Source organism: Raphanus sativus, chromosome 8 (genome assembly GCF_000801105.2).
Source record: "Raphanus sativus cultivar WK10039 chromosome 8, ASM80110v3, whole genome shotgun sequence".
NCBI lineage: Eukaryota > Viridiplantae > Streptophyta > Magnoliopsida > Brassicales > Brassicaceae > Raphanus > Raphanus sativus.
This window is the reverse complement of record NC_079518.1, coordinates 9,618,447-9,636,369: the sequence shown is the minus strand read 5'-3', so window position 1 is coordinate 9,636,369 and position 17,923 is coordinate 9,618,447. Positions and strand designations below refer to the sequence as shown.

General features: G+C 38.9%; 5 protein-coding genes across 5 annotated transcripts; 2 read left to right on the top strand and 3 right to left on the bottom strand.

Moving 5' to 3' along the window:
- Positions 1 to 64: 64 nt before the first annotated feature.
- Positions 65 to 3,116, top strand: LOC108831666 (ubiquitin carboxyl-terminal hydrolase 24). Its single transcript, XM_018605184.2, has 7 exons — positions 65 to 335; positions 806 to 1,534; positions 1,619 to 1,803; positions 1,875 to 2,125; positions 2,203 to 2,348; positions 2,427 to 2,603; positions 2,684 to 3,116. Exons 1-7 carry the CDS (start codon positions 321 to 323, stop codon positions 2,870 to 2,872), a joined length of 1,692 nt encoding a protein of 563 aa, XP_018460686.1. The 5' UTR covers positions 65 to 320; the 3' UTR covers positions 2,873 to 3,116.
- Positions 3,117 to 6,227: 3,111 nt separating this feature from the next.
- LOC108831669 (uncharacterized) lies at positions 6,228 to 6,661 on the bottom strand. Its single transcript, XM_018605191.1, has 2 exons — positions 6,349 to 6,661; positions 6,228 to 6,244 (listed from the first exon to the last, which is right to left on the bottom strand). The coding sequence occupies exons 1-2, from the start codon at positions 6,659 to 6,661 to the stop codon at positions 6,228 to 6,230; spliced, it is 330 nt and encodes a 109-aa protein (XP_018460693.1).
- Positions 6,662 to 7,119: 458 nt separating this feature from the next.
- Positions 7,120 to 9,861, bottom strand: LOC108820756 (histone-lysine N-methyltransferase ASHR3). The gene is made up of 11 exons (XM_018593763.2): positions 9,464 to 9,861; positions 9,230 to 9,376; positions 8,879 to 9,043; positions 8,736 to 8,762; positions 8,495 to 8,609; positions 8,301 to 8,394; positions 8,112 to 8,205; positions 7,965 to 8,043; positions 7,696 to 7,867; positions 7,526 to 7,606; positions 7,120 to 7,445 (listed from the first exon to the last, which is right to left on the bottom strand). The coding sequence occupies exons 1-11, from the start codon at positions 9,803 to 9,805 to the stop codon at positions 7,280 to 7,282; spliced, it is 1,482 nt and encodes a 493-aa protein (XP_018449265.2). The 5' UTR covers positions 9,806 to 9,861; the 3' UTR covers positions 7,120 to 7,279.
- A 372-nt stretch (positions 9,862 to 10,233) lies between these two features.
- On the bottom strand, positions 10,234 to 11,868 carry LOC108831673 (uncharacterized). The gene is made up of 6 exons (XM_018605196.2): positions 11,805 to 11,868; positions 11,553 to 11,645; positions 11,255 to 11,328; positions 11,063 to 11,166; positions 10,746 to 10,811; positions 10,234 to 10,651 (listed from the first exon to the last, which is right to left on the bottom strand). Exons 2-6 carry the CDS (start codon positions 11,618 to 11,620, stop codon positions 10,418 to 10,420), a joined length of 546 nt encoding a protein of 181 aa, XP_018460698.1. The 5' UTR covers positions 11,621 to 11,645; positions 11,805 to 11,868; the 3' UTR covers positions 10,234 to 10,417.
- Positions 11,869 to 13,257: 1,389 nt separating this feature from the next.
- On the top strand, positions 13,258 to 14,745 carry LOC108831668 (uncharacterized). The gene has a single exon (XM_018605190.2). The coding sequence runs from the start codon at positions 13,258 to 13,260 to the stop codon at positions 14,743 to 14,745; it is 1,488 nt and encodes a 495-aa protein (XP_018460692.2).
- Positions 14,746 to 17,923: the final 3,178 nt, after the last annotated feature.

Here is a 17,923-nt window from a genome sequence, read left to right as displayed (position 1 = left end):
TCCCTCCTCTCAAAACTATCCGACAAGAAAAAAAAGAGGGAAAGAACCCTATTTTTTCTGTCCCAAAAAAGATCTGTCTCTCTTCTCCTCCTTCAAATTCGGATGATTCCACATTTCGAAGTTGCAGAGAATAACCGAGAAAGGGGCTTCCTTTCTTCCTCGCCTCTTCCCCTTTCATGTCTTCTCAAGTTGCTGACTTTCATCATGGGTCTCAAACCCTAGATTTTCTCATACTTCTTTCACTCCCTTTCCGTTGGATCTCTCTCTCTTAATCAGATTACGTCTTTTGAGCTCTTCAACTTCTTCTCCGTTAGCCAAATATGAGCAACAAGAAGGTAACTTTCCTACATGTTCTCTCTTAGCTTTGTTTGCTTAGTTTCATCTGGAGTTCACACATTGAAACTGAGTTTCTGTTATTGTCGTTTGATCCGTTCCGACAAAAGCTGTAAACTTTTAAACAGGCAAAAGCTAGTACCTTTTAATATCTTTGCTTTGATAATCTGAAAGGTGATATTAAAAAGTTGTTAGCTTTACTTTGATCATGTTCCTTGATACTTTGCTTATAATTATAATTGTTCTCTGAGGCAATGTGTATGCCCAGAGACTATAAATATCTTCAGATTGATTCTTAAATTTGTCTAGTTAGTGTTGTTGAAGCCATTTATTACTCTTTCCTCTAACTGCACACTTGCTATTCATATAGATAGAGAGCTACAAATCTGGTGTTCAGGGTCGTTCTGGAGCTCTTATATTGTTGACAAAAAAAAGATACTGAAACTTACTATATTTATTTTGTTCATGGCAGGTATTTGTGTTTGGATCCTTTACAGAACATGAAACAAGGTCATTACTTGAGCAGAAACCCATTAACGCTCCTCAGAAACCTAAAGAAAAGTCTGCCGGGAGTATACAATTTGGCTCCTTTAATCCTGTTACCGAAATTTTTCCTGTTAACAGCGCTAATGGCGAGTTAAAGAAGGGTCAGGCCGATCGGGCACTTAAATCTCGACCCTCCAGCTCTCTTAAGGAAGATACAAGTTTTCAGTCTGCTGAATCTCAAAAGAGACTCGATGCTTCTAGACCCTCCAGCTCTGATAATAAGATCAATGATAATGCTGCAACACTCTCTGGGAAACATTCTTCAGGAGAGAATGTGGAAGAAAATGGAATTATTAAAGAGGTCTCTGAAAGAAAACCACCTCTCAACAATGGTGTGGCAGCAGATCCTATTGGTTTGGAGAAGCTATGTGTGTCAGATGCTGAAAGTGATTCTTTGTGTATAGCTTCTAGCTCAAAATTCCAAGCCCTGGACACCGATGTTTTCTCAAATGATTCTTCATCTGGCACCACCATACCAAAAAAGAGTAACCAGATGGCTCCTACTGAATCTGTTCCGGCCATGAAAGATTTTACACCAAGAGGATTAATAAACGCTGGAAACTTGTGCTTTCTCAACGCGACACTTCAGGCTTTACTCTCCTGTTCTCCTTTCGTGCAGCTCCTCCAGGGAATACAACTCCAAGATATTCCAAAGGTTCTTTTTTCTTTCTCTATGTTTTAATTCTAACTTCTTATCTTTGTTGTCTTATCGGTGATTGTTCATGTTCTGTGTTCTCAGGCTGATTCTCCAACCTTAGCTGCATTTTCTGAGTTCATATCTGAATTAGATGTACCAAGCAGCTCAAGCTTCAGAAATAATGTTGCCGTTGTTGAGTCTGGTAGACCTTTCACACCTTCCATGTTTGAAGGAGTCCTTAGAAACTTTACTCCAGATGTACTCAACAACATGTCTGGCCGGCCAAGGTTTGTGTGACTTTGTTACAGTCTGATTAACTTGTTTCAATTCTAACAAATTGTGTACTTGTGTTGACCAGGCAGGAAGATGCTCAGGAATTTTTGAGCTTTATAATGGACCAGATGCACGATGAGCTGCTGAAACTCAGGAAAGAGTCCCCCAAACTCACTGCTTCGAAGTCATCTCTTGTTTCTTCTGCCAACGATGATGATGAATGGGAAACAGTTGGACCCAAAAACAAATCTGCTGTGACAAGAACTCAAAGCTTCGTTCCTTCCGAGCTCAGTGATATATTCGGTGGGCAGCTAAGAAGCGTAGTGAAGGCAAAAGGTATTTGACATTCTTTGATAAATTTTCTGCTTTCATCAGGGACTTACTTTAAATGTGTCGTTTATGGATGGAAACAGGGAACAAAGATTCTGCTACTGTGCAGCCATATCTCTTACTTCACCTTGATATTCACCCGGAAGCAGTGAGTACAATAGAAGACGCATTGCATTTGTTTTCTGCGCCAGAAGATCTTGAAGGATACCGAGCCTCGGTTACTGGGAAGGTAAAACTATTTTTTTTTTCTCTTAAGGTTCCTTATAGTATCCTTTTTAATAATTGGGGCCTATTTGCTTTGTTTCAGGCAGGTGTAGTGAGTGCTAGAAAGTCGATAAAGATACAGAAACTCTCAAAGATAATGATACTGCACCTAATGCGTTTTAGCTATGGAACACAAGGGAGTACTAAGCTCCATAAACCTGTTCACTTTCCCCTCGAGCTCAACCTAGGCCGCTACCTTCTTGTTTCTCCTTCCAACGGGGTATAAAGTTGAAAACAAAACTGTCTCTCTCTCTATGATTTTGAACTATTATTATTACTTACTCAGGTTTCTTCTTTTAGGGTTTAAAGTATGAACTTGTGGCAACTATTACCCACCACGGAAGGGATCCCTCGAAAGGGCACTACACCACAGACGCACGAAGAAAGAACAATCAATGGCTTAGGTTTGATGATGCATCTGTGACTGCCATAGGGACAAAACAGGTTTTGCACGACCAAGCTTATGTTCTGTTCTACAAACAAGTGTAAGAGAGTCAAAAGAAAATCTATTTACATGGTCGGGGAAAGGAGAGTAACATTGTTCTCATTATAAAAAACTTTGAAGGTGAGCAACATCTCAATTAGGTAAATAGTTTTAGAGTATCTGGTTTACATGAAAATTTTGTTTTGGTTCCTTGAGATGGGAGTGTTTAATTATGATTCAAACGTTTATTACTTCATAGACTTGTATTCAGAAGTTATTGATTTATGCTACTTACTTAGTTTCTTGTTATTCAGCCGATCTTATCGATGGTAGAACCAAATCAGTCACGTTGTAGCGATCAATAGATAAAACTGGTTAAAGATTTGGCTATATTAGTATGTAAGGTTCTAACAATATGGTTGGTACCCTGGATCCGTTGTTGTTTATCTAATCCAGATTGGTCTATTCAAAATATAGTAGAGACTACAAAGAGTAGATTTAAGTGGGCACTAGTGAAGGCTCCAAACACAAACAATTAATTCCACGAGCCCTTGGCTAAGGTCTGGTCACAAGTCTCATGGTACAAGGTAACCTGTCACATAAGGAACATCAGCACATTAGAATCTTGCAATGTTTGTATTTATATTCAAAAAGAGAGTATGAAGCTTCTTAACTAGCAATAGACTTACTTCCACACTTGGTACCATGAGCGAGAGGTTTCCCACAAAAGGCAGTGACATGGACAACCTTATCCATGTTTATCATTTTCTGGACTTACTGTCACGTGGGCAACTTATTGTCTGATCTCTTAACAACTCTGCAACAGACTGGTCTGGACAACTCCGCAACAGATTGCTCTTCCTGGTTGGTTTTTCATGTGAAGTATCTCTTTTGGCCGAGCATATGCTTATTGTGAGCTGCCATTGGGCACTTTAGACACGGCCGTTGAGTTCTTTGTTTGCAGACAAAGCACTCCTCCACATTGCATCCTATTAGATGACTGTGAATTATATATACTGCAGACTCCAACTAATCAAGTTCATTCCCCTACCTATTCACCAGTTTTATACTTACGACTAAGCATTTAGTAGAAGAGACCATAAAACTCAAGTCATCAGTGCAGCAATCTTAGACAAAAACTCTTTGATGACGCAGCAGTTCACAACACAAGCACCATGTCCTATTAAACAACTAGAAATCAGGTTCATATTGTCTCTTTACCAAGCACAATTCTCGAGATTCTCCCACAAGAAACATATTTCTATTGTATTATAAATGCATTTTGAAAATCACCAGTTGATCAAATTGGAATAAGGTGGTATTTAATCAACAAAGAAGGTATTCCTAGATTTCAAAAGAATTCTACAATTGAACCTGCCAATTCCTCTCCGGTAGCAGAAGCTATGGCCTTGTTGTTAGCAGTACAACAAGTGAATCGGCTTGCATATCAAAGGGTTACATTTCTAGGTGATTGGAGAATTTTTTAAAAGCTTAGAGCATGAGTCGAGATGGAAGAATACATGAGGCACACATCAATGATGCAACTTCCATCATTAGAGAAGTTCTAAGCATAGCTTGTAAAACAATTTTAGGTTCCATCAAGTTCCTAGTAGTCTTATTGTAATTGTTGACCATTTAGCAAGAATAACCCGGTACAATAATCAAAGTTATGTACTTACTTGGTACTAGCAATAGTTTATTGTACGAACTTTTCAGTGGAACGAAATGAAAAAATCTGATAAAAAAAATTTTGTGAATGAAAAAAATGGTTAATGTCAAAAGTTCATTCTGCACAGAAAATGTTTCAAAAATCCTAGAAGCTAAATCTCCATTTATATTGGTATAAGAAGTTGTTGTAGATGTCTCCCACGGTGATAAGCTTGTGCGTCCAAACTTTACTGAGAGAACATCTTCTAGGAAAATATCTATTGGACACCGCCTCTGGCCCGAGGTATCTCCCAGTTGTCATAAGCTTTTCTTCAGTCTTAGCATCCTTCGCATCATCAATTTTTGTTGTTTCAGCCTCTGCTTTTAATATTTTTTTATAAATTTATAATTTTTTAACAAAATTTAATGCAAATTCCAAAATTCAAAATTCAAAATTAAAATACTGATGTGGTGTATATTTTAGTTTAAACAAAATTAATATATATTAAATGAGATTTTATATTCATATAGTTTATGATCTTTTTATAACAAGAAAAATTAAATCACTGATCAAAGATTTTTTAGTGTGAGACTTTTAAGAGTTTTAGTAATTTATAGTTGATGAGACTTTAGTGTGAGACTTTTAAGAGTATTTTTATACATTAATAATTGATTTTATGGTTTTTTTAAATGAAAAATATAGTATATGTTTAAATGGACCAACATATTTCTCTAAAGTTTAAAAATCGTTGTGGTGATAATACATGTCATAACTCGATTTTGTAAAGCTTCTCAGATCATTTATAAGGGATAGAAAAATAAACAAAATGATATAATATACATAAATTATTATAAAATCTTTACAATTCAAAAACATTAATTGCCTTATATATTTTAATCGTATTAGATAATTTCATAGTTTTTAAAGAAAGAAGAGTATCTCTATAATATTATTTGAGAAATCAGTTTCTTATGTGTCGCGCTCACGTTAACTCTAACGATGGTTGAATACATTGATAACCTTAATGAATTAAACAATACAAAATATATATTTTCAAAGTAATAGAAATATTTTGATATATCTATCTGATTTCTTAGATGATTACAAAAAATAATTAAGTAACATAAACTAATCAACCTTATATTCTAAAATAATAAATTATATTAAAATTAAGGAAGACAACAACCAACCTAAATGCAAATAAAAAAATTAATCAAAATTTTAATATATTTAGAATTAAAAATATTATAGTTGAATTCAGAAAAATAAATGCAATCTAATATACTTAAATGATAACTAAATCGACTAGATATAACATATGTAAAATCATACGTAAACAAAGTAATGTAATATTATTATTTTAAATTATGCATAAAATTATAAATTAATTTAAAATTAAAGTATATAACAATCAACTATTATAGTATATTTATTTTATAAATACTTATACCCATGCATGAGCATGGAAAATCACCTAGTATTTGTATATTAATGATTAATTTTATGGTTAGTTTAATGAAAAATATAGTATATATTTAAATATACCAACATATTTCTCTAAAATCTAAAAACCATTGTGGTGATGCCACATGTCATATGATGTTTTAACAATTTGGTTGATACTCTGGATCCAGTGTTAGTTATCTAATCCAGATCATGGTTTATTGAATATAGCAGAGATTACAAAGAGTAGATTTAAGTGGGCACTAGCAAAGGATTCAAGCACAAACAATTTATTCCACAAACCCTTGGCTAACTTCTGGTCACAAGTCTCATGGTACTACGTAACCTGCCACATAAGGAACATCGATACATTAGAATCTGGGAATGTTTATGTTTGGGTTTATATTATAGAAAAAAAGTATGAAGCTTCTTAACTAGTAATAGACTTACTTCCACACTTGGTACCATGAGAGAGAGGTTTCCCACAAAAGGCAGTAACATGAACAACCTTATCCATGTCTATCATTTTCTGAACTGAGGCTGTGATACGACCACATGCGCAACCTACGTCTGATCTCTTGACGACGCTGCAACACCCTGCTGACGGGTTCACCTTTGGACCTGGACGCTGGACATAGACCGCACATTCTCTCATCAGACCTTCAATGTCTCCTTGGCACGTCCCTTTCCCTGGAACTATTAGTTCTCCTGATATGACAAGGATCATTACTATACCGGTAAAAACACGAGAACTTATCGCCATTTTTAGTTTGAATCTAGTGAATGTGGCTTTGAAGGAAGCTGCCTATGGGCTGCTTATATAATGGGTTTAGGCTTGCATGTGAACTTTTTTTTTCTTTTTTCAAATGTTGAGACTGTATACTGTTGATCAGTTCCTATTGGTTTCATGTGACAAAACTAGTTGTAAGTTTTATGTGAGATTCTGATGAGTTTCCTCGTAACTACAACTACAGGAGGAGGCAGCCAATGCATGAACTTATATATCTGAGAAAACAGAAGTTAAATCACAGGTTGAGCATCCATCAAGTAAAGGTGTAAAGGCCCAGCCCAAAAAAGATTCTTCAGTCACATATCTTTAAAAGCATAACCGGTCCATTTTAGTTGCTAACAGCTAGACGATGATCTTGGCATTGTTATGAGGCTCCAAGCTTCAGTTACAATCAAGCAAAAATGGTTTTATCAATCACACAAGACAAACTATAACCATAAAGAATCAGGTTTTTGTTTTGCTCATTAGAGTCGTTTGTGTAAGAAAAATGAAGTTAACAGTGATAAAACTCTTCAGAGGTTACTACATGATTACAAACAGACAAGCTATTGAAGCGCATTGTTTAGAGATATTCCCAAGGGTTTGTTGAAGCTAATCTTGCTGCAACTTATGGACTAACGGTCGGTGAGACACTCTTCTGCGTTTTGCTCCCCAAGATACAACCAAACAGTTTGGTTCTTTCCTCTTTGTCCCAAGATAACCTTGACAGTTTTCAGAACCACAGTTACACTTTACTTCAGGACCAAACTGCACAAATCTGCAAAAAAAAAACCCCAATACATCAGAATCACAGATTGCTTATGCTCATCAGCCATCACCAATGGTACAAGAGCTGACCTGTAATCATAAGTAAGTGGCTCTCCTGCTTCTATTTGACGAGCTGCAAAGACACCTACACGGGTCTCACCTTCAACTTGCCTGTTGTTGTATTAAACCAAGAATTAGACTGACTTAGTTTCTCTATCTTAAGCATAAACATATTAATATGATTGTAATATATGCTTTACCACTTCTCCAAAACACAGTTTGGGTTGCAGCTGTGATTTAGAAAGCGAGAAGCGTTTCCTTTGAAGGTGGCATCAATTGTGAAGTCCTTTTGAATCTCACACATGTAAAAGTCTTTCATTCCTTTGTGCTTCATATCCCAAAGCCTTTGCTCACACTGAGCATCACTAATCACTGTACATAGAGTGAACGTAGTCACTAAAAAACCACTCTCTATCTTTTCCACCACAAGCATAAGAGGCTCACATACACAATCAACTTATCAGCTTACCTTCACCGATGTATTCAACAATGAAGTCCTCTTTGTTAATGGATTCTCCTGCCTCTACTCCCCAACCGCAAAGTTTGGTCTGTAAGAAACAACAACATGAAATGTCAGGACAAGAGGTTGCATAGTGCAGGAATCAGGACAGTTTACCTTAACAACTTTGATCTTCTTATCCTTGCGGAATGGTCTGTTTCCACAAGTTTCAGGGCACCCACATCGCTTTGAACAACTTACACACTGAACCCTGAAAGAGTTTTGGTTTCAAAAACAGAAACCATTAAAGCAAAGTTTCATTTATTTTCGACAGAGAAGAGGTTAGTTTAGTCAATGAGAAAATACCTGCAGACACAGCTTCTACAGCAAGTAGGGCCACAGTTAGTGCACCCAACACCATCATTAGCATTATCACGTTTCTTCTTCACAAGGTAAATATCTTAACTTGGTCAAGAAAAAGTCACACCTCAGTGGTGAAAAAATGAGAACTATGTACTGAATTGGAAGAAAGTTTTGTGTATAGAAACTTTAAAGGATACTACGTCTGATGTGCACATAAGGAGGCAGATCATCTTTCGCAACAGAATCTTTCCATGTCAAGTCAATCTTGAACTCCTCTTCTACATATGGTAAAGGCAGCTGGGAAAACACTTCCTAAATTTGAAAGTAAAGTAAAATTACTTGCCTAGCTCTTGAAACTGTGTAAGAAAAAAAAAAACAATATCCAGCTTTCCAGTCTACAATAGTCACATCGGTAGCAGGATCAAAGAAAACACTGACCTCTATCTCGCTTTGTGCAACTCCGCTCTGCTCAACGAACATTATATTTTATCAGTTCTGTAAGTGCATCAGTATGAGAATGCAGCTTGTACTTTAAATTATACATGATTATCAAAATTAAAGCAAGAAACTGGAGAATAGACCTTTGTGTCTTGCCGCCAGTCAGTTGAATGCCTCCAACAGACAGCTCTTCCTGGTTGGTCTTTCAGGTGAAGTATCTCTTTTGGCCATGGAGCGTGCTTGTCGTGAGCCGCCATTGGGCACTTTACACACCGCCATTGAGTTCTTTGTTTGCAAACAAAGCATTCCTGCACATTGCACATCCTATTAGATGACTGCACGAGTCAAACTAATCCAGTTCATTCCCCTAACTAACTCACCAGTTCTTCACTAACAGAACTAACAATTAAGCATCTAATTCATTTCATGAGTATATTTCCACATGAACTATCATATGCTTATTTGAATATACATCAATCTAATACAAATCTTACATGTTGAGGGCACCTAAACTTCCCAAGACTATTAAAACCGAGACTTTCTTTGGCACAGAGCAAGTGATAGACCCCTTGACAACCACGAACAGAGCACAACACTTCTTCTCCAGGATGCACTAGTTTACGGCAAACAAGACAGTCAACCTGACACCAAACCCACACATAGTCATCGTATCAACAATCTTGAAAGTGAAAGTTAAACACTTTGATAGCTAAATAAACAGATAATACCATTCTCTTAGCTCCAACGAAAAAAGGGAGCACACATCTCGGCTCCGAGTCTCCGGAATCAATTCTTCTCTTCACCCAATCCTTCACATGATCTTCAAGAACCAACCCTTTCTTGCCTTTTTCAGACGGATCTTGTTTCACGGTAGGAGTAGCAGTGATGACTCTGACCTCCTCCGCCGGTGGAATCATCGGTATAGGTTCTTGATTGCAGTCTCCGGCTATGTTCTCCGGGGAATCGATCGGTTTGGCTAGTTCCGGTCCTGATGCCGCCGGAAGAAAAGAAGCAGGGCAGCAAGTGAGAGACACGGATGCCGACAAAGACATGTCGCCTAGATCTAACATGTTCACACACGTGAAGTCAAGAGAGGACGAGGAAGTCTGTTAACTTTTTTAGTTTGGTAAGAGAAAACCAAAAAGCATGGAGGGAAATTAAGGCGGGAGATTTTGTAGGAGTCAAAAAAGGATTTGGCATTGTCCTCAAAATTTACAGAAAACATCTTATATTTCTAAGAAGTTTCTTAAAAGCCCCAAATGTTTCTTTCATTAACTGAAAGGCCTACTACATTCCTATAACTACTCTAAAGAATCAAACTGTAAAACTCCTTGCAGTTTCCCTTTACAACGAACTTGACGGCATTAGTGTCACTGCAACTCTCAAGCTGTGCTACTGTAATGCTCTAAACTCAAACCTGGCTTAATAGCTGAATAGTAACATCACTTCCCCACTACACCACTGAGCCATGGTTCAAATTGGGTCGGACCAACCATTATGAGGAAAGTTTTGTTTCCTTGATGTTTATAACCGAGTCTTGTCAACTATACAAAGAAAAGCAACGCACGAGTAACACAATGAACTGAGTCAATAATGGAAACTCTAGTTACTTCGATACTCAAAGCTCAACAGTCAATATCTCACTGTCTTGAATATAGAAGTAAAGTCTCTCTCTCGAGGAATCAGACCCAAATGCTTGCAAAAGCTTCTTCCAAAGCCCTCTTCTTGCTTATCTCCAAAGAAAATCCTCCAGCCCGTGGAGCTCTCTCTGCTTTGAGCCTCATCATCGCTTCGTCTTCCATAGAGTAACGTTGATGATCTGCTCCTCCTCCTATAGGTACAGGCTGTGGTCCCATTCCCGTTGGTCTTGGAGCCTGGCTGTATGCAGCTCCAGACGTACTCCCATTGTTTGACGACTAAACAATAAAAGAAAAGATTTCAGCTCCTTTGTCAGAAATGTTCACAGCTTATTGTTGATATATGGAAAAAAAAAAGCAAAACTCTATTTACCGTGTCAGCATCAGTTTGTGGTTGTTGGGCCTTGCAAGCCGCCAAGGCTGCAGTTAAATCTTCAGCCTGTAGTAGAACAAATTGAGAACAATACACCAAATAAACAAACAAGCAGAGTTAGGCTGAGACTGTAGAACAGAAAATGAGAAAACAAGACTATATTTCCATTTTGCACAGCTTTTCTTACAATGACAAAAAGCTTAAAATAGAATTGCTGCAAGAACACTGTAGTTCTGCATGTTCCATCTGATTACTTACCTAACCAATATAAGAAACGCAAGTGCTATCTATCTATTGGCAGGAAGAAAATGAATTACCTTGCGGGCACGGTTAATCATAATCTGTTCAGCATTCTCTTGAGAGTACTTTTTGATCTTCTCTTCAATCGCCTCAACATTGATTCCATCTACCAGATCGAATACTGTAACAAATGGAAGATATACATTGGTCTCTCATGATCACACATAATAAATACAGAGAACGTAAGGGTAACAAGTGAGAGACAAAACCCATGCACTCCACTTCTTCCAAGTAGTCATTGTAGTCCTTAAGTGATGCAAAATCCTCTTCCCTTTTATTGTATCTGCATTAAACAAATTATATCACATCACATTATTTCATGTGAATCAATCTCACCAGAGCATATTCTGCTAACAAATGCATAATCGATGAAGAGCCTATCACTCACTCATGCCAAAGATCCTATTAGATATCGTACTGATCAATGCTAAATAGATTCATCTGGAGATTCTATATGCAGAGGCAAGCATGATATGCCAACAAGAAAAAAAAGAAGAAGAAGTATACATCTCAGAGATTCTCCTTCTGATATGTATTTCCTTGTTTTGGTGACTAGAATTAGACACCAACACCATCACTCCCTTCTCTTGTCCTCTGTACCTAAAATAATAGTTCAAAACATGAGCTTTTCGAACTACAAACTATAAACCTAAAAGTTGCATCTCCCAGCATACATTGAAAATTCCTAATCGATTAAAGCTATAAGCGTAAACAACGAGACGCTCGAGAACTACAGAAGAGAAGCATAGAAGGGCTCACCAGTCAGTGGCAACGGCGGCGGCGAGTGAAGGCTTCCGCAATGAATCTCAACTTTGAACAGAACCTGAGAGACCCGATAGTTAAAAAACATCAAATTACACAAACGTCAGTGGATCTCAATCGTTAAAAAACAAATCAAAGTCTTCACCTTTTAAAAGTTACTGCATCCGATCAATTCACATAAAGTTTCAGAAATGATTAAAAAAAAAAAGGAAATATTGCGAGCAACTTCAGACGTAAAACTCAGTTACCGAACGACTGACTGATTCTCCGAAGTGGAAGTAAGATGCAACGCAAGAAGCACCCGGAAGAAAGCTACTTATTGGGCTTTTATTGGATCTAGTCTAGCCAATAATTTTATACCAAATTTTCATATTTGTATTTCCTATACCAAACTATACTCTTTTATCAATTTTTTACCATTACAGTTTTACTTAATTTCTCATAAATTAGGTTTCGGAAAATCCCTTCAGTTTCGTGGTTCGATTGAAATTTTCATTGATGCTTTAATGTGATGTAACAAAAATCATTAGACAATTTTTCATAAACTAATATGTACTATACAGTACAATTTTTTTTTTGTCAGCAACAATACAAACTCATATTATTCAAATTTCGAACAGAATTATAAATCCATATTTAAAAAAACATATTCCCTCATTTTAATTTAATTATAGTTTTAAAGCAAAATTTATGTTTCAAAATAAGTATCGTTTTATGATTTTAACGCAAAATTTATCAACAAGATTCTCCAATTTATTTTTCTATTTGTTGAAATATAGTTTGGTGTATAGGTAATGATATTTTTATTTTGAAAATATACAAAATTAAATATATTTTTAACTCTCTGTGTATAAACTTATAACACACTAGAATAAAATGGAGACGGTATATCAATTTGATGGTTTATTGCTCACAAACAGTAGAACTAGAAGAAGCTTAATACTCGATCTATTTCAAATTAATCTATGTTTTAGAGAAAAAAAATTGTTTCAAAATGATGTATTTTTGTTTTTTTCAATGCAATTTTTAGTATTTGTATTTATTAAATTTTGATTGATTGAAACTTGAAAGTTAAGAATAAGGATTAATCACAAAAACTATACACTTAATACTAAGATTTAATGAAAAGAAAAAAGATTCTCAAATTGATCAGTAGAAGTCTTCGGAAGCTGATTCTCTCTCTTTTGGCGATTTCCGGCTAACTCCCGTTGGAGTTTATTGCCTTTTTTAAAAAACCTCTCCTTCCCTCGTTGTGAGTGGATTTCTATTGCCGGCTTCGGCTACGGTATCTTTATTTTGGAAAGTTTCAATCTTCCATTTATTCCCAAAATTCTTCTCCAATTCTCATTCATTACTTTCCTTAATTTTATTGGAAATCCTCTCTCGGATCCCTCCCGTTTCAAAGACTTTCCTTTTGTCTTAGCATTCTCTCCAAGAATTTCCTTTTTCGATGGCTTCGTCAAAGGGTTTAACGCAATTTTGGGTGATTACTTTCAAAACCACGCCAAGCTTGCTAGAATTCTCTCCGCAAACTGTGCAACTTCAAATCTTTACCGGCACCGGAAGAAACAACAGTCGAGAAGATATGGCTGATTTGTTGCAGAAGGCGATTCAATCGATGTCTCTTGAAGAGGAAGAGCCTCTAACCTTGCCTGACAGCCCGAGATTCAGAATCTATGAGGAGAACGAGAGGAGTTTGATGGGAAGACTTCTCAATCCCGATTGCCAAACTATGGCAAAGATGATAGACTTCATGCCGACTGCGTGGAGGGTGTTTGGCAGAGTGCGCGGTATCGCGTTGTCTCGAGACAGATTCCAGTTTGTGTTCCAGCGTGAGGAGGATCTGGAGACGGTGCTGAAGGACAGACCGTGGTCCTACAACTATTGGACAATGATTTTGGAGCGCTGGACAGCCAATCCTCCTGCGGATTACCTACAGACGATGAAGATTTGGATCCGTATGAGAAATATTCCTGCGAATTTCTTCACAGTGGAGACGATGTTTAAGCTTGCTGGTGAAGTTGGATTAGCTGAAAAGGTGGAGTATGATCCTAAGGTGTCTCACACAAAGGATTATGTCAGGGCTTTGGTCCTGTTTGATGCTAACAATCCTGCAAAGGCTGCTCGCAAACTTAGCGTTGAAGGAGGAACGGTTACTATTACGTATGAGTATGAGAAGCTCCACAAATGCTGCTACCATTGCCTAAGGCTCACACACGAAAATGTGAAGTGCACTTTACGCAAGAAGAGCACTGTGGTTAGGCAAAAGACAGTGGACCCTCCAAGGGCCGATCTTAGAGAGCCGTTGATTGCGGACCAGCGTAGTGATCCTCAGAGGTTTCCGGTGCTTTTTCCCGAGTTATCAGGAGAAGAACGTAACATGGCAATGCTCTATATCTCTCACGCTGATCCTACTGAACGTATGGCGAGAATTGAGCGTGTGAGACAAGGGATTGCAGAGGATAAGGCAGCATCTGCTGCTAACATTCAACGCATCACGAAGGAGCTTGACAAAGGAAAGGGTCCAATGCTCTCTTACACAGCACTTTTGGAAGCTCAGCAGGGTGGAAGCTCGCGTCAAGCTTTGGCTTTACTCCCACCTGAAGGAGAGAAGAGTGATGACGACACTGGTTCTATACACTCTGTTTCTTCAGCGCCTTTGGCTCTTTCGGGTTTTCAGTTAGGCCCTTCTACGAAAGGGCGAGTCATTGGCAACAACGGTTCAAACAAAACTTCAAGAAAAAGGCCTCAGGCTTGGAAGAGGAGAGCTACTGGCAAAGAGTTGAAACTCACCTCAACTCCATCCCCTCCTGGCCACACGGAGCCTTCTGTAAGCTCAAAACGGAAGTCTGGTGCTCCGTTATCTTCAGAAAACAAGAACATGAAACTCTCAGACCCTTCGGTGGCTTCCGTATTGAAGCCGCTGCAACCCCAATGAGCATTCTCTCATGGAACTGTCAAGGTGCAGGGAGCACTGAGACAGTTCGGTTTCTCCGGGCACTTCGCAGGAAACATTACCCGGATTTTGTGTTTTTGAGTGAGACTAAACAAAAGTTTGATTATATGTTCGGTTTGAAGAAGCAGTTGGGTTACGATCACATCTTCACAGTGGAACCAGAGGGGTTAAGTGGAGGTTTGACCATTATGTGGAAGGATACTTATCAAGTTACAGTGTTATCTAGTGACAAGAGAATTATTGACCTCAAAATTATGCTTGGAGCGTCATCCTTTTTCATGTCTTGTGTTTACGGTGAGCCGGTGGCAGCGAGGCGAAGTGTGGTGTGGGATCGTCTAGTGGGAATAGGTCTTACCAGAGACGAGCCATGGATGCTAGTAGGAGACTTTAATGAGATGTTCTCCAACGATGACAAATGTGGAGGAGCCATCAGGGAGGAGTCTTCCTTTTGGGATTTCAGGAACATGGTACAGAATTGCAAGCTGAAGGAGCTGAGATATTCTGGCAACTGCCTGTCTTGGGCAGGAAAGAGAGAGACCGGTTGGGTGCAGTGTCGTCTGGACTGGAGTTTTGGGAACTGTGAATGGTTCTCTCTTTTCCCGAGAGCTAACATGGAGTACTTAGATCTTTGGGCATCAGATCATAGACCCATAAGAGTATGCTTCTCATTAGAGAGAGACAGCCCTGTTAGAGGAAGATTTTTCTTTGACAAACGTATGCTCTCTCGAGAAGGTTTTGAGGATCTGGTTCGTCTCAGTTGGGAAGGTAATGCTGGCGATCATTCTAACACGATGGAGCGTATCAGCAGATGTCGAAGAAACATCATGAGATGGAAGAAAACGTCTGATATGAATTCCAGAGACAAGATAACGCGTCTACGAGCAGCGCTAGAGGCTGAGGTGACAAAGACATCTCCTTCTTATGATTGTATGAAGCGACTCAAGCAGGAGTTATCTGAGTCCTTGCGTGAGGAGGAACTCTTCTGGAGACAAAAGTGTCGTGAGGAATGGCTAAAAGCGGGTGACCGCAATACAAAATACTTTCATAATTGTGTGAAGGGGAGGAGAATCCAGAATCGTATTTTGATGTTATTGGATGAACTGGGACAGGAGCAATTCTCTGAAGGCGCGAAAGGGAATGTGGCAGTGGAGTATTTCAGGAATTTGTTTACCAGTTCGAATCCTTTCGACCTAGACTCTCTGTTTCAGGGTTTCCAAAGCAGAGTTACTAGTGAGATGAACCAAAAATTGACTAGTGTGGTATCTGCTGAGGAGATTAGAAAGGCAGCTTTTGATGTCAAAGGAAGCAGCGCTCCGGGTGAAGACGGCCTCACTGGAATCTTTTATCAGCGGTTCTGGCATATAGTGGGTCCTGGTCTGGTTGATGAGATACAAGAGTTCTTTAGATCTTCGATCCTACCAGAGGGATGGAACCATACGCAGATTAGTCTGTTACCGAAGACCGTTAACCCGACGCAGATGAAAGATATGAGGCCTATCAGCCTCTGTTCAGTTCAGTATAAGATCATTTCCAAGATTATCTGCAACCGTCTGAAGACGATCCTTCCAGGAATTGTTTCTGAAACTCAAGGCGCTTTTGTCTCAGGTCGCATTATCTCTGATAACATCTTGATTGCCCATGAGATGATCCATGGTCTCAGAACAAATCCAAAGGTATCGGAAGGGTGGATGGCAATCAAGACGGACATGTCTAAAGCTTATGATCGTGTCGAATGGAATTTCTTGGAAGTATTGCTTGAGAAGATGGGTTTTGATAGAGTTATAGTTCGATGGATTATGGCATGTGTGAGCTCTGTCTCCTTCTCGGTGTTGCTTAATGGGAGTTCACATGGTTACTTTAAACCTGAGCGTGGCATTAGACAAGGAGATCCTCTGTCTCCCTTTCTTTTCATCCTTTGCGCGGAAGCACTTGTGAGCTGTTTAAACAAGTCAGAAGCAGAGGGTCGTCTACATGGTGTGAAGCTCTCGGAATCGTGCCCATCAGTTCATCATCTTCTGTTCGCAGATGACAGCCTGCTACTCTGTAAAGCTAATGTAGAAGAAGCAAAAGAAGTTCTTGAATGCATAAGGCTGTATGGGGATGCCTCGGGACAACAAGTTAACTATCAGAAGTCATCAGTCATCTTTGGTTCTTCGGTGGTAGCTGATGTCAAGAACGATGTTAAAAACGTTCTTGGTATTGAAACTGAAGGAGGAGAAGGGTCGTATTTGGGTCTCCCGGAGTGTTTTAGCGGCTCCAAGAGGAAACTTCTTAGCTTCATACGGGATAAACTACAAGGGCGTCTACAGGGGTGGTTCGCTAAATCTCTCTCGCAAGGTGGCAAGGAAATTTTACTCAAATCAATTGCTCTTGCTCTCCCGGTGTTTGCCATGTCATGTTTTAAACTACCTAAGGAGGTATGTGAGAAACTAACAAGTGTTATGATCGAGTTCTGGTGGAGCAGTGGAAGCAGTAGAAGAAAAATCCCTTGGGTGGCCTGGAAAAAGTTGTGTACTGATAAAGAGATGGGTGGTTTAGGGTTCAAAGACATCGAAAAGTTCAACCAGGCTCTTCTTGCTAAGCAAGCTTGGAGGATATGGAAGTACCCCAACTCCCTTCTGTCTCGTATTCTCAAGAATCGTTATTTCAAAAGATCAGAATTCCTTGAATGTGGGATGGGAACACGACCATCGTATGCTTGGCGGAGCATAATGCATGGTCGCGAGCTACTGAAAAAAGGTTTGGTTCAGAAGATTGGCAATGGCAGGGACACAAGAGTATGGTTAGATAACTGGCTTATGGATCCGGCGTCTAGACCCCCTCGTTACAGACAGGATGCGGTTGTTGATCTCACTTTGACAGTCCATGATCTTATTGATACCACCTCGCGGACGTGGAATGAAGACAAGATTCGTCAAGTGATTGCAGAGGAAGATGTTGCTCTGGTTTTAAATACGAAGTTTGCTCTGGCTAGAACGGATGGTATAGGCTGGGGACTAGCCTCCAATGGACAGTACGACTCTAGAAGTGGCTACAAATTTCTTGACTCGCTCAGTGTAATAAACACAGAGGGTCACAGCCCACTTCCTCCTCTCGAGAAACAACTGTGGAGTAATTTATGGAAAACCAAGACTTCTCCAAAGCTACGACACTTCTTGTG